This window comes from Xenopus laevis, chromosome 6L (genome assembly GCF_017654675.1).
Source record: "Xenopus laevis strain J_2021 chromosome 6L, Xenopus_laevis_v10.1, whole genome shotgun sequence".
In the NCBI taxonomy this organism is placed as follows: Eukaryota; Metazoa; Chordata; class Amphibia; order Anura; family Pipidae; genus Xenopus; species Xenopus laevis.
In genome coordinates this window covers 19,157,945-19,170,991 of record NC_054381.1, presented here as the reverse complement: position 1 = coordinate 19,170,991, position 13,047 = coordinate 19,157,945, and the positions used below count along the sequence as shown (strand labels likewise).

Genomic DNA, 13,047 nt, shown 5'->3' with positions numbered 1-13,047 from the left:
AGAAATCAGAATTACCTAAATTGATTGACATACTGGAGACTGGGAGACTGTTAATGAATGTTAAACCTTTAGTATGATTTATAGAGTGGCACATTATAAGCAACTTTTCCATTGGTCTTCATTGTTTATTTTTAATAGTTTTTTTTTTTGCCTTTTTCTTCCAACCCTTTCCAGCTTTCAAATGGGTGTCACTGACCACATATAAAACCAAATGCTCTGTAAAGCTACAAATGTATTGTTATTGTTACTTTATTACTCATCTTTCTATTCAGGCCTCTCCTATTCATATTCCAGTCTCTTATTCAAATCAATGCATGGTTGCTGGGGTAGTTTGGACACTAGCAACCAGATTGCTGAAATTCCAAACCGGAGAACTGCCGAATTAAAAGTTAAATAGTTCAAAAACCACAAATAATAAAAAGTGAAAACCAATTGCAAATTGTCTCAGAATATCCCTCTTTACATCATACCAAAAGTTAACTCAAAGGGGATCGACCCTCTTTAAAGGAGAACTAAACCATAAAGATGAATATTTCTAAAAATATTTATAATATTTTATAAAGTGACCTTATTGTATCAGCCTAAAGTTTCAGCTTGTCAATAGCAGCAATGATCCAGGACTTCAAACTTGTCACAGGGGGTCACCATCTTGGAAAGTGTCTGTGACACTCACATGCTCAGTGGGCTCTGAGCAGCTGTTGAGAAGCTAAGCTTAGGGCTCGTCACTAATTATCCAGCAGAAAATGAGGTTGGTCTGTAATATAAACTGATGCTACAGGGCTGATTATTAAATTCTGATGCTAATTGCACTGGTTTCTGTGCTGCCATGTAGTAATTATCTGTATTAATTACTAATCAGCCTTATATTGTGACATGTCTATTCTATGTGTACTGTATATTGTGAGTGGGTCCCTAAGCTCAGTAAGTGACAGCAGCACAGAGCATGTGCAGTGAATCAGCAGAAAAGAAGATGGGGAGCTACTGGGGCATCTTTGGAGACACAGATCTTTACTGCTAAAGGGCTGTGGTTGCCTTGGGCTGGTACAGAAGCCAAAACATAATGTATAACATTTCTAGCTACTTCTTTAGTTAAGCTTTAGATCCCCCTGCAAAGAAATGCTGCATCCTGGATGGATTTAGTTGTCTCCCCTTAGTTTTCATAGCAAACTTGAAGCCCTGTAATTGTTTGAGATCATAAACCCTTTTTAAATATTGCAATTACATCATCTTTTTTTTTCTCTAATCCAAAAATAATGGCCTGGCTGTTCCTGTACTAAGCTCTTTCAGTGTATTCCGTCAAGCTCCTAGCCCTCGTATTTATTCACTTTGCTTTTTTTATGTACCATACCTTGTTTCAGGCACTCGTAGCTTTTCAGCGATTTCTTACTTCCCACTCATTTCATTACATATAAGTTACAGGGAACGTAAAACAAATGAATGTAAAATGAACTTTCCAAGCACTTTTGCAATTTGCATTAATTTTTTTCTTCTAGTTCTCAATATATTAGGAGTTTTTAAACATAAAATATAATGAATCTGACACAACAGCGCCACCTTCTTGTCTGTTCAGCCAACTGGCTACAGTTGGATGAAAATTACTTTCTCAAGAAAAGAAATGTCTTGTAATGTTACTCTGCTTACTGACCAGAGAAACATCAGATGGCTCTTCTCTGTTCACTAATTTCAGCAGAGCAGAACATCGCAAGCAGTTCCTTTTCACAGGAAATTAATTTTCAACTGACTTGAGTTACATTTATATATGGGTCACTATTATACATGTTCTTATAATATTTTTTTTTCCAAATTCTGCTCTAGCAAGTGATTACACAATGTACCCATTCTCCACGCAAAATGCCAAAGATTTCCAAAATCTCCTGTCTGTATATCTGGATGCCGTGTTTTTCCCTTGCTTACGAGAGCTGGATTTCTGGTAAGTTTTCAGATAATATGATTGGTTTTTGTCTGGGACAGAGGTAGTAGGGGCCCCTGAACTTAGGTTCTCCCATGGGCTCAAGGGTCCCCAGTCCAACACTGTCAAGGTCCCTTATATTAATAGTTGACTTTAATGCAGTCAATTTCCATATCTTAGCTGACTTAAAGGGGTTGTTTGCCTTTAAATCAACTTTTAGTATGATGCAGGGAGTGATATCCTGAGACAATTTGCAGCTGGTCATTTTTTTTTTTAAATTTTTTTATGGCATTTGAGTTATTTAGCTCCTTGTTCAGCTGCTTTCTGGTTTGGAATTTTAGCAGCTATGGATCAATTTAACTTGGCAACCAGGGACTGGATTGCATAAGAGACTGGAAAATGAAAAGTAATACGTCACAATTGAACCGTAGCCTCATAGAGCAATAGGTTTTTGCAAGAAGGGGTCAGTGACCCCCATCTGCAAGCTGGAAAGTGTTTGAAGAGAAAGGCAAATCATTTAAAATCTATAGAAAATTAAAGGAGACCTATAGGATAAATGAAAAAACCCTAATTTTGTTTACAATTATTAGTAATATACAGTGTTGATTTTACATGGTGCTAAAAATGTATATTATCTTTAAAAATAGTCCCTTTATTGGAGATGTTCACTGGTCCCTGTCTGTGTTTCTAATGAGTGGGCGTGTCCCTGCTAGAAGCACAGTAGGAGGTGGGACAGCCAATCACAGCCCTGCAGTCACACAAGCAAAGACACGTTTCAGTTCCCTATCAGGTCCTGCTAACTTCTGATTGGTTCCTATTCTACAGAGCAATGAGCTGAGAGCCTCAGGCTCCCCTGCACAGCCTGGGTTTCAGGGAGCAGAAAGTGGAAGAGAAGGAAGGGATTATTAGGGTTTTTGCAGAAATATTCAGTAAATCAGCCTGAAACACTACTATTTTTAAGAACAATTTTTCTATATCTAAATGAGTATAACACACTGGTACGTTCTTATTTTTTACACAAAATATTTCCTTTAAGACCAGTGGAAAAGTTCTTAAGATTGGGACATTGTGTAACATACTAAAAGTTAACTTAAAGGTAAACTACCATTTTACGATTGAGCCCAGATAATGGACACTAGCATGGCACTTATATACACCATGGAAGTCTCTGGCATTGCCTTGTACTGTTCCAGTTGAGTGCAAGCATCACCAAAGACACTCCCCTAAGAATGTCGTTCCCAAGAGACACAGTTGTGTGACCCTGTAATACTCAGATGAGATAATGACCCAAAGCATTCCATTAATAAGCATGCTGTCTGTTTTTATTCTAGGCAGGAGGGGTGGAGACTGGAGCATGAAAATCCAGAGGATCCAAACTCACCTTTGATTTTTAAAGGCATTGTATTCAATGAAATGAAGGGCGCATTTGTGAGTTGCTTCTTTTTCTTGTTAACATAATTACAATAATACAAAAAAAATAGAATATGATAGTATCCCCCCTATCATCCTTTTGGGGGAAACACAGGATTGAATCAGACCAGTAAGGGGAGGGGCACACAGGCAGATTCGGGGAGATTAGTCGCCCAATTGACAAATTGCCTCTTCTTTGGGGCGACGATCTGCCTTCCCCTACCTTCCGCTGGCTATAATAAGAAATCACCAGCAGGATGGCACTCGCGGCGCTTCATTTTCCGAAGTTGCCTCACGAGAAAACTTCGGGCCACTTCGGAAAACAAAGCGCCGCAAGTGCCATTCCGCTGGCAATTTTTCATTATAGCTGGCGGGAAGGCAGTTCGGGGAGATTGTCGCCCAGAAGAAGAGGCGATTAGTCGCCGCGCGAATAAATCTCCCCGAATCTCCCTGTGTGCCCTTACCCTAATTAGTTTGGGACTGCATATCCAAAGCCCTTGGCCATTACATGACAAAGCAAAAGGTTATATGCCCCTCTTTATTCCCAGAATCAGTAGAGGTGGGCTTTGGTTACGTAGTAACAACCGCAAAATATTGGGGATAAGTGCCAATTTTTTGGGGGGGGGGGGTCCAAAAATCCATTTTCCTTTAAAACTATTTTCTCTTTGTATATTTAAATTGGATGTATCGCAAAATTGAAATTTTAATATAGGCCTTATAATACTGAATTAAGAAACTTTCTAAATACAATCAATTAAATATTCTGCATTGTTTCTGAATTACATTTATCCTCACTATCCCTCTCAGCATCTGTTTTTCTTCATTTTGTCTTCTTGCAGCAGTTGGGTGTCAGATGATAATTCACAGTTAGATCCAATATATCTTATAGAGGGGCTTCCTTTCCTAGCAGATGTATTAGAGCTCACTCAAATAACTGATTCCAGTACAAACAAAATAATTGCCTTTTGCACAAATCCTGCATGTAGAGAGGCATGATAATTTTAATGAGTGAGCTCTAATTCATCTTCTAGGCAAATGGATCCCCCCTATAAGATAAATTGGATCAAACTGTCAAATATTTAACACCCAACTGCTGCTTGAAGACAGAGTGAAGAGAAACAGATGCCGAGAGAGGAATAGTGAATATAAACTTGATTGTTTCCGAAACAATGCAGAATATTTAATTGATTGCATTCAGAACATTTCTTATTTTAGTATGATGAAGCCTATATTAAAATGTAATTTTCGCGACAGTTCCCCTTTAATTCCAACTGTCTCTCCTTTCTTAGACGGACAATGAGAAAGTATTTTCCCAGCACCTGCAGAACAAGCTGCTCCCAGACCATACGTACTCTGTTGTGTCAGGTGGGGAACCTCTGAACATTCCAGATCTGACATGGGAACAGCTGAAAGAGTTCCATGCAACTCATTATCATCCCAGCAATGCCAGGTGACTTGTCCAACACTCCCCTTTCTTATATGGTATTTGTATTATCCTGTATGCGCTTACCTTTATATTAAAGGGGAACTATTGTAAAAAATGTAAATTTAATATAAGCTTTCTCATACTGAAATAAGAAACTTTCTAAATACAATCAATTAAAAATTCTGCATGGTTTCTGAAATAATCAATTTTATGTTCAATATTCCTCTCAGCATCTGTTTGTCTTCATTCTGTCTTCATGCAGAAGTTGGGTGTCAGATAGTTATTGACAGTTAGATTCAATATATCTTATAGGGGGGCTTCCTTTCCTAGCAGAGGTATTAGAGCTCACTCTAGCTGATTCCAGTACAAACAAAATCTAATAAAATAACTGCCTTTTGCACAAATCCTGCATGTAGAGAGACAAGATGTTTGGTTATTTAAATAGAGTGAGCTCCAATACATCTTCTAGGCAAAAGGAGCCCCCCTATAACATATATTGGATCTAACTTTAAATTAATATCTAACAACCAACTGCTGAATGAAGACAGAATAAAGAGAAACAGATGCTGATAGAGGGATAGTGAAGATGAACTTGATTATTTCAGAAACAGTACAGAATTTTTTTGCCAAAGCTTATATTAAATTTTAATTTCCTAATTGTTCCCCTTTAAAGGAGTACTCATGCTCAACAAAGAATGACTCTAAATGTATTACATGGTATATCTAGGTCTTCTGTCCCAAGCCCCTACAGCCCATTGGCACTGAAGGTCTATGCCTTCATAGATGCTCCTATTACCCCCATCTTATAGTCTTCTTATTCACAACACATGCTCTGAGATGCTGACAGTTACATGAGCTCAGGCACCATCTCAAAATAAATTAGGGATGCACCGAATCCACTATTTTGGATTCGACTGAACACCTGAATCCTTTGCGAAAGATTCGGCCGAATACCGAACCAAATCCTAATTTTCATATGTAAATTAGGTGTGGGAAGGGGAAAACATTTCTTACAAAAAGCAATGCGATTTTCCTCCCCGCCCCTAATTTGCATATGCAAATTAGGATTCGGATTAGGTTCGGGTGGCCAGAAGGATTCGGCCAAATCCGAATCCTGCTGAAAAAGGCCGAATCCCGAACCGAATCCTGGATTCGGTGCATCCCTACAATAAATATGTCATTAATTCAGATTCGCTACATGGCAGCACAGAAACCTGTTCCTTCTCCGTCAGACTTAATAATCAGTCCTGTAACATCTGCTTAAAGGAGAAAGAAAGGCTTGTTGCACTTGGGGGTGCCAAATGTTAGGCACCCCCAAGTGAATTTATTTACTTACCTGAAACCCTGGGCCGGTGCTCCTATCAGCAGAAAAGTGCACCGGCTCAGGGTTACACCAGTGAGCACCACAGATCGCTTCTCTTCTGGCTTCCTCCTTCTTCGTGCAGTTGTGCATGCGCAGTAGGATGAAAAGCTGAACTTTAACTAAAAAGTCAGCAATTTAGTTCAACTGCGCATGCATCTGCCCCGGAAATTTGAAGAGAGAAGAAGATGGAAGTGGACCGATCCGTGGTGCTCACTGGAATATCCCCGGACTGGTGCAGTTTTCTGCTGATAGGAGCACTGGCCGGGGTTACAGGTAAGTTAAATACATTCACTTGGGGGTGCCTAACATTTGGCACCCCCAAGTGCAACAAGCCTTTCCTTCTCCTTTAATCTCACTTTCTGATGATGATTAAATGAGCCCTAAGCGTAGCACTGAGCATGTGCAGTGCCACTGACACTCAATAGCAATTATCTACAGTAAAACCCCCATTTTAAGTTTTTCACGGGACCAGAAAAAAATGTTGTAAAATCAGGGAAATGTATTATGTATAAGAGGGAAAAACTTAAATCAAGGCATGTAAAATTGAGGTTCCACTGTATGTGTTTTCCAGATTCTTCACGTACGGCAATCTGCCACTGGAGATGCATTTAAAACAAATCCACGAAGATGCCCTGAGCAAATTTGGAAGAATAGATCCCAAAACATCTGTTCCTCCTCAAGAACGCTGGCAAAGCCCTGTGAGTGAGTGTGTATGGGCACTGCAGTGATGGAATAGGCTACATTTACATTTATATTGGTATAAACCCTCTTGCTAATTGTTTCTCTTTAGTCACAAGGGTTTTCACTGCAGGGCTTTCTCTGGATTCTATAAAAGTGCAACCGACTAGTGAAGTTATTGCATTGCAGTTCAATTGTCTGTGTTTCCCCAAAGACCCTTCTCTGAGTTGGTTTATCATATTAGAAAGGAGCGTGACCTAGCAGCCAATGAAAAGATATTACAGTAAACAGTAGCATCGCTAGAGGGGGGGCGGGCCCTGGTGTGTGACGCACAGCCGGGCCTCGCCCCCCTCCGTACGGCCGCATTTGTCAGTGGCGCTTGAGCTGCCGGGGGGCCCTGAGGGGGTGCGGGCTGCTCGCACCCCCTGCAGTTCCGCCACTGACCGTAAAGGCCAAGAATAATAGCAACAGGAGAAATCCCATATATTTACTCATATCATGTACAGAGAGTTTCTATAGAACTAGGTAGAGCCATCATTCGGGTTATGGAGGGCTTGAGAGACAGTGGTGGTTTCCCTTTTAAGTTAACTATTAGTATGTTATAGAATGACTGATTCTTAGCAACTTTTCAGTTGGTCTTCGTTTTCTTGTGACTCTTTTCAGCTATCAAAATGGGGTCACTGAATCTAAAAAGCAAACACTCTAAGGCTACACCTTTATTGTTAGTGCCACTTTTTGTTACTACTCTTTTTATTCAGTCCCATCTCTTCATTACTTTCATTACCGGGAGGAGGGGGGTCTACCCAGGGTAGGGGCCAGGGGGAAGGGGTTTTTTTTTATTACGGGTTGAATTTTCTTTTAATTGGGTTACATATTGGTGGCAAAAAAGGCACATTACCTTCATCGAAGAACCCAGGTAGCCAGAGAAAGAGTTTTAAGGTATGAGCATGACTACTGACTAATAGCCAGCTACTATACACACACAATGTACTGCTCTTCTCTTAAAAATATCCTTTTATACAGAATTTGATAACAGTGCTAGCAGAGCTGCCTCTCAGGCCTTATATATCATTTACTTTACCCATTCACTATATACACTGTATCAGGCCTGGACTGAGAATGAAAATAGGCCCTGGCATTTCAGGTACACAGAGGCCTACTGTGCCCACACAGAGGCCCAAACAGCCACCACCAGACCACTAAATACTGACTTTCTATGGGACCTTATAGCAGCCCCTCTGGCATTTGCCAGAACCCACAGATTGCCAGTCCGGCCCTGCACTGTATGGCATAAACCTTCCAATAGGGAAGGTGTCCAGTTGAAGCAGTTACTGCTGAGATCCAGACTCTCTGAGAACAATGTCGGCACAATGTTGTTGCAATTGGTCTCTGAAGCAGTGGAAATGTTTTCCCTTAAATGAATTGCACTTGTCATTCTGGCAATCTTAACTACAAGACTGGGTTAGGTGGAAGCTCGGAGAACTCTACCAATTATGTAATACAGATTGGAAAGTTTGGTGGTTGAAGAATAACGGTCTGGGGTTGTTCTCTTTTTAGTGTAGGTATTCTAATATGGATACAGCTCGCTCATTCGTTTTTTTTTTTTTTTGACTAATGCAAACGGTGCAGCGGGAATACAGCATTTCCTGTGGAGTGGACTCCTTTGCGTCTGATCCTGAAAAGCAGACCATGGTCAGCGTGAATTTCCTGCTGTCAGAGTAAGTAGAGCTCCTTTGTCATCTTTATGTTTGTCATACACAGGCTGAGAGCTTAGTTACTCTGATATTGTACAGTTAGATTACACACACACAAGACCGTACTACAGATACAGGACCTGTTATCCAGAATGCTCGGGACCTGGGGTTTTCAGCATAACTGATCTTTCCATAAGTTGGATCACCATACATTAAGGGGGTTACTAGGAACTGTAGGACTACCCAAGTGTTTCCAGATCTGCCTGTGATCCCAAACACACACCTCCGGGTACAGCTGACCATATAGTGGCTTCTGTGCAACTGTGCAGAAATTTTTTTTTTTGACTCGCCAACGAACTTTTGCGGCAGTTTCGCAAATTTATTCGGCGATGGCGAATTGCGGAAATTCACCGCAAGTTCACGCCTGGCGAATTTATTCGCCCATTACTAGTGAGCAGTTATTGTTCCCTTCTTGCCCTAGGTGTTCAGTTGTGATATCTGACTTTATTCACTTCTTCCCATGAATACACCGCTTCTGGGTATCTATAATGCCCCTCATACAAGACATGTGACCTCTCTAAATATAGGTCTATTGGGTGCCCTTGATGATTGACCCCCCCATAATAATATATTTATATTTTTATTTATATAGCTACTCGTGTATGCAGCAAGGTACAGCAGAATAATAATTAGTATAATAGGGTCATTGCAATAATAAATATAAATAAATACAATTACAATAAAGATTAAAGGGGTGTTTTACCTTTCAGTTAACTTAACGTTTTATAGAAATACCAATTCTAAGCAACTTTTCCATTATTAAATTTCTAAAGTTAATTTGCCTTCCTCTTCTGACTCTTTCCTGCTTTAAATGGGGGGTCACTAACTCCATCTAAACAAGTGCTCTGAAAGGCTACAAATGTATTGTTTGTGTTACATTTTATTGCTCATCTTTCTATTCATACTCCCCTTTTTATATTCCATTCTCTTATTCAAATCAGTGGTTGCTAGGCTAATTTGAACCCTAACAGATAGATTGCAAAAACTGCAAACTGGAGAGCTGCTGAATAAAAAGCTAAATAACTCAAAAAACACATAATAAAAAATGAAAACCAATTGCAAATTATCTCAGAATATCACTCTCTACATCATACTATAACGTTAACTCAAGGTCAACAACCCCTTTAAGAGCTTAGAGACAAGATAATGGAGGTGCCTGTCCTGTAGAGCTTGCAATCTAAATGATGCCAGTTTACTTCTTCTTTCCTATTACACTAATATGAAAATAGGTCAACTTAGTCAGGTCTTGGCTTCCATTAATTCCATTTACATGTTTGGCTTAAGAAGCAATTGCATAATTGGGCAATTTGAGCAACAACATATTTGGTTTTCCCAATGGTGTTCACCTTTAAATTTGCTTTTAGTATGATGTAGATACTGAGACAATTTGCAATTGGTTTTCTTGTTTTATTAATGAAGGTTTTTGCGTTATTTAGCTTTATTCAGCAGCTATTCAGTTTGCATCTTAAGCAATCTGGTAACTAGGGTCCAAATTACCCTAGCAACCATGCATTGATTTGGATAAGAGACTGGAATATGAATAGGAGAGGCCTGAATAGAAGGATCAGCAATAAAAAGTAACCATAACAATATATTTGTAGTCTTACAGAACATTTGATTTTTTTGATGGGGTCAGTGACCCCCATTTGAAAGCCAGACAGAGGCAGAAGAAGATGGCAAATCATTAAAAAACTATAAAAAAAGAAAATAATGAAGACCAATGAAAAAGTTGCATAGAATTGGCCATTCTATAACACACTAACCCCTTTTAAGTAACAACCATTAAAAGCAAGACTTGTTTAGGGAGGGAATTCACAAGCCTGGAACTGATTTTACTATTCAGTGTGATCCTCGTGATGTTTTCTGACTTCACTTACTGAATCTGTTTCAATGGCAGAATTACAGACTCGTTTGAGGCATTTACCTTGAGCCTTCTCTCCTCCCTAATGGTTGATGGGCCAAATTCTCCTTTCTACAAAGCTTTGATTGAAGCCAACCTTGGTACAGATTTTTCTCCTGATACTGGGTAAGGAAAAAGAGAAAGTCCAGTAAAATGCCTTGTTTGCTTTTTTGTGTTTACTCAGTTATATGTTTATAGAGTGGAAGGGGGAATCCTGTTAATATAAATAATATAATATAAATAAATAACTTGTCTGTTGTTTTTAAACCCTAGATTTAACAATTACACCCGAGAAACCTACTTTAGCATCGGGTTACAAGGGATAAATAAAGAGGATTCCGAAAAAGTGAAGCACATAATTAACAGGACGATTAACGAGATTGCCGAGTAAGTATGACGTGGGTCGCAGGGCTTTAGGGCTTGTTAATAAGGATTATGTAGAAAAGAATCTGCTTTGAAGCTGACGTAAGTTTCTGTTCATGTTTCCCTGAAGTAGTTTTGGATGGATAGAACCCGTCAATTTCAGAGGTCTCCAAAGAGGGTGGTTGTTTTACCCAATTTGGCCACCCAAGTTGATGACCAAATTAGTCTGATCCAATTGTTAGGCCCCTTGGGATGGGGGGGAGGAACTACATGCACAGCCCTATATGGTCCTTTCCCTAATAAGAATTTCATTGGTTGAGCTTTCAAAGTAGCAACTTCATTTTTATATATAACATGCCTTATGGAAACAGTAGTATTTCAGCAGTGACATAAAGTTTATTGGATTATCAATTTGGCAGTGGCAGGACATTTATAAAGTACGTTGGATGGGTAGGAAGTTATTAACAATGTCTATATAATTTCTTTCAGGCAAGGAATTGAGCCAGAAAGAATAGAAGCTCTTCTTCATAAGCTGGAGATCCAAATGAAACATCAGTCAACAAGCTTTGGACTCACCTTAGCGTCGGTAGGCTATGATACCACTGCTAAATTCTAGACCAGGGATCCCCAGCCTTTTTTACCCGTGAGACACATTCAAATGTATAAAAGTCCTTGGGGTGCTAAATAAGGACTGTGATTGGCTATTGGTAGCCCTTATGTGGACTGGCGGCTTACGGGAGGCTTTATTTAGCATTATTAATGGTTTTTATGCAACCAAAACTTGCCTCGAATTCAAAAATAAATATCTGCTTTGAGGCCACTGGGAGTAACATCCTTGGGGTTGGTGAGTAACATGTTGTTCCAGAGTCACTGGTTGGGGATCATTGTTCTAGACATTGCTGTTGCCCATTTCTGCCGCAATAGTTTCATTATACTGTAAGCATACATCTTCTTGCATTACGTAAGAGTTTCGTTCTCAATATAGGGGATAATGCACCCCCTGTTGGTAAATATAAGGATGTTAAAAGCTGCTGTAACTATAGAACATGACTTCCTGCTTTTCATCTCTCTTGCTTTCCATTGATTGGTTACAAGGCAGTAACCAATCAGTGACTTGAGGGGCGGTCACATGGGTCATAATTGTTGCTTTTGAATTTGAGCTGAATGCAGAGGATCAATTGCAAACTCACTGAACAGTTATGTCCCATGTGGCCCCCCTTCAAGTCGCTGACTAACTATGAGCTGAAAAGTAGTGTTCAGGCTATTATGTCAAGAAGCGAAGCTTAGGGATCGTTGGCCTAATGTTTATATTAACTATAGTAATATCTCTAAAGCAGACACACCAGTTGTACCAGTGCAGGGAAACAGTATATTATATTTTAATCACTTTAAAACACTTTTTTGATGTTACGGTTCTGACTAACTCAGCGTTAGAGAGCTGAAAAGCAGGAAGTAGTGTTCTGGCTATTATGTTAGACACTCCAGACTTTAGACATTACATTTTTGGCTAACTAACTATATTAAAAAACATTTTTTATTTTGCACAGCCTATCTATTTACCCAGTTTCTATTTTTATACTGAAAAATTCATTGAAAGTAGAAAGTACAGTTTTTTTTTTTAATTCTAATAGTCATGTGAAAAAAGTGACATTACTAGACACCCATTATAAATGGTGATAGCACTAACTACTATGTATGATGATATATTTTATGGGGTCATTCGTGGCTCTTGTATGTTTTATAACTACCCTACCCAATTTTTCTTTGAATTTACTAATTTTATTGTAGTACATTGCATCATGTTGGAATCACGAGGGGGATCCTGTCGACCTCTTGAAGATCGGAGATAAAATTAGCCGGTTTAGGCAATGCCTCAAAGAGAATCCAAAGTTCCTTCAAGACAAAGTCAAGCAGTATTTTCAGGTAATAATGTAATAGCTGTTTTATTGCAATATATAATAAGAGAGCATCTTCAATATAAGAAGAATTAAAAATAGGAAGATCCCCACTACTAGTAAAGCAGTAGCCCAAGTATTTATAAAGTTACAAATACTTTATTAGGACATACATAAGCCTAACGCGTTTCATGCCTGAATGGGCACTTACTCATAGGCCACCTTTAATATAAGGCAGCCAGTTCACGCAATTCTTTATCAAAGTTTTTTTTTTTTGCTTATGTGTTTTTTTTTAGTTATTTAGCTTTTTATACAACGGCTCTCCAGTTTGCAATTTCAGCAATCTGTT

General features: G+C 39.1%; 1 protein-coding gene across 2 annotated transcripts in view; it reads left to right on the top strand.

The window, feature by feature from the left end:
* The window catches only part of pitrm1.L (pitrilysin metallopeptidase 1 L homeolog), a 45,264-nt gene that overhangs the window by 13,468 nt on the left and 18,749 nt on the right, over positions 1-13,047 (top strand). For both annotated transcript variants that reach the window (XM_041565267.1, NM_001086512.1), the window contains 9 exon segments: positions 1,816-1,930; positions 3,241-3,337; positions 4,609-4,769; positions 6,680-6,806; positions 8,416-8,504; positions 10,438-10,566; positions 10,714-10,827; positions 11,293-11,389; positions 12,592-12,726. In XM_041565267.1, coding sequence (XP_041421201.1) covers positions 1,816-1,930; positions 3,241-3,337; positions 4,609-4,769; positions 6,680-6,806; positions 8,416-8,504; positions 10,438-10,566; positions 10,714-10,827; positions 11,293-11,389; positions 12,592-12,726 — 1,064 coding nt within the window.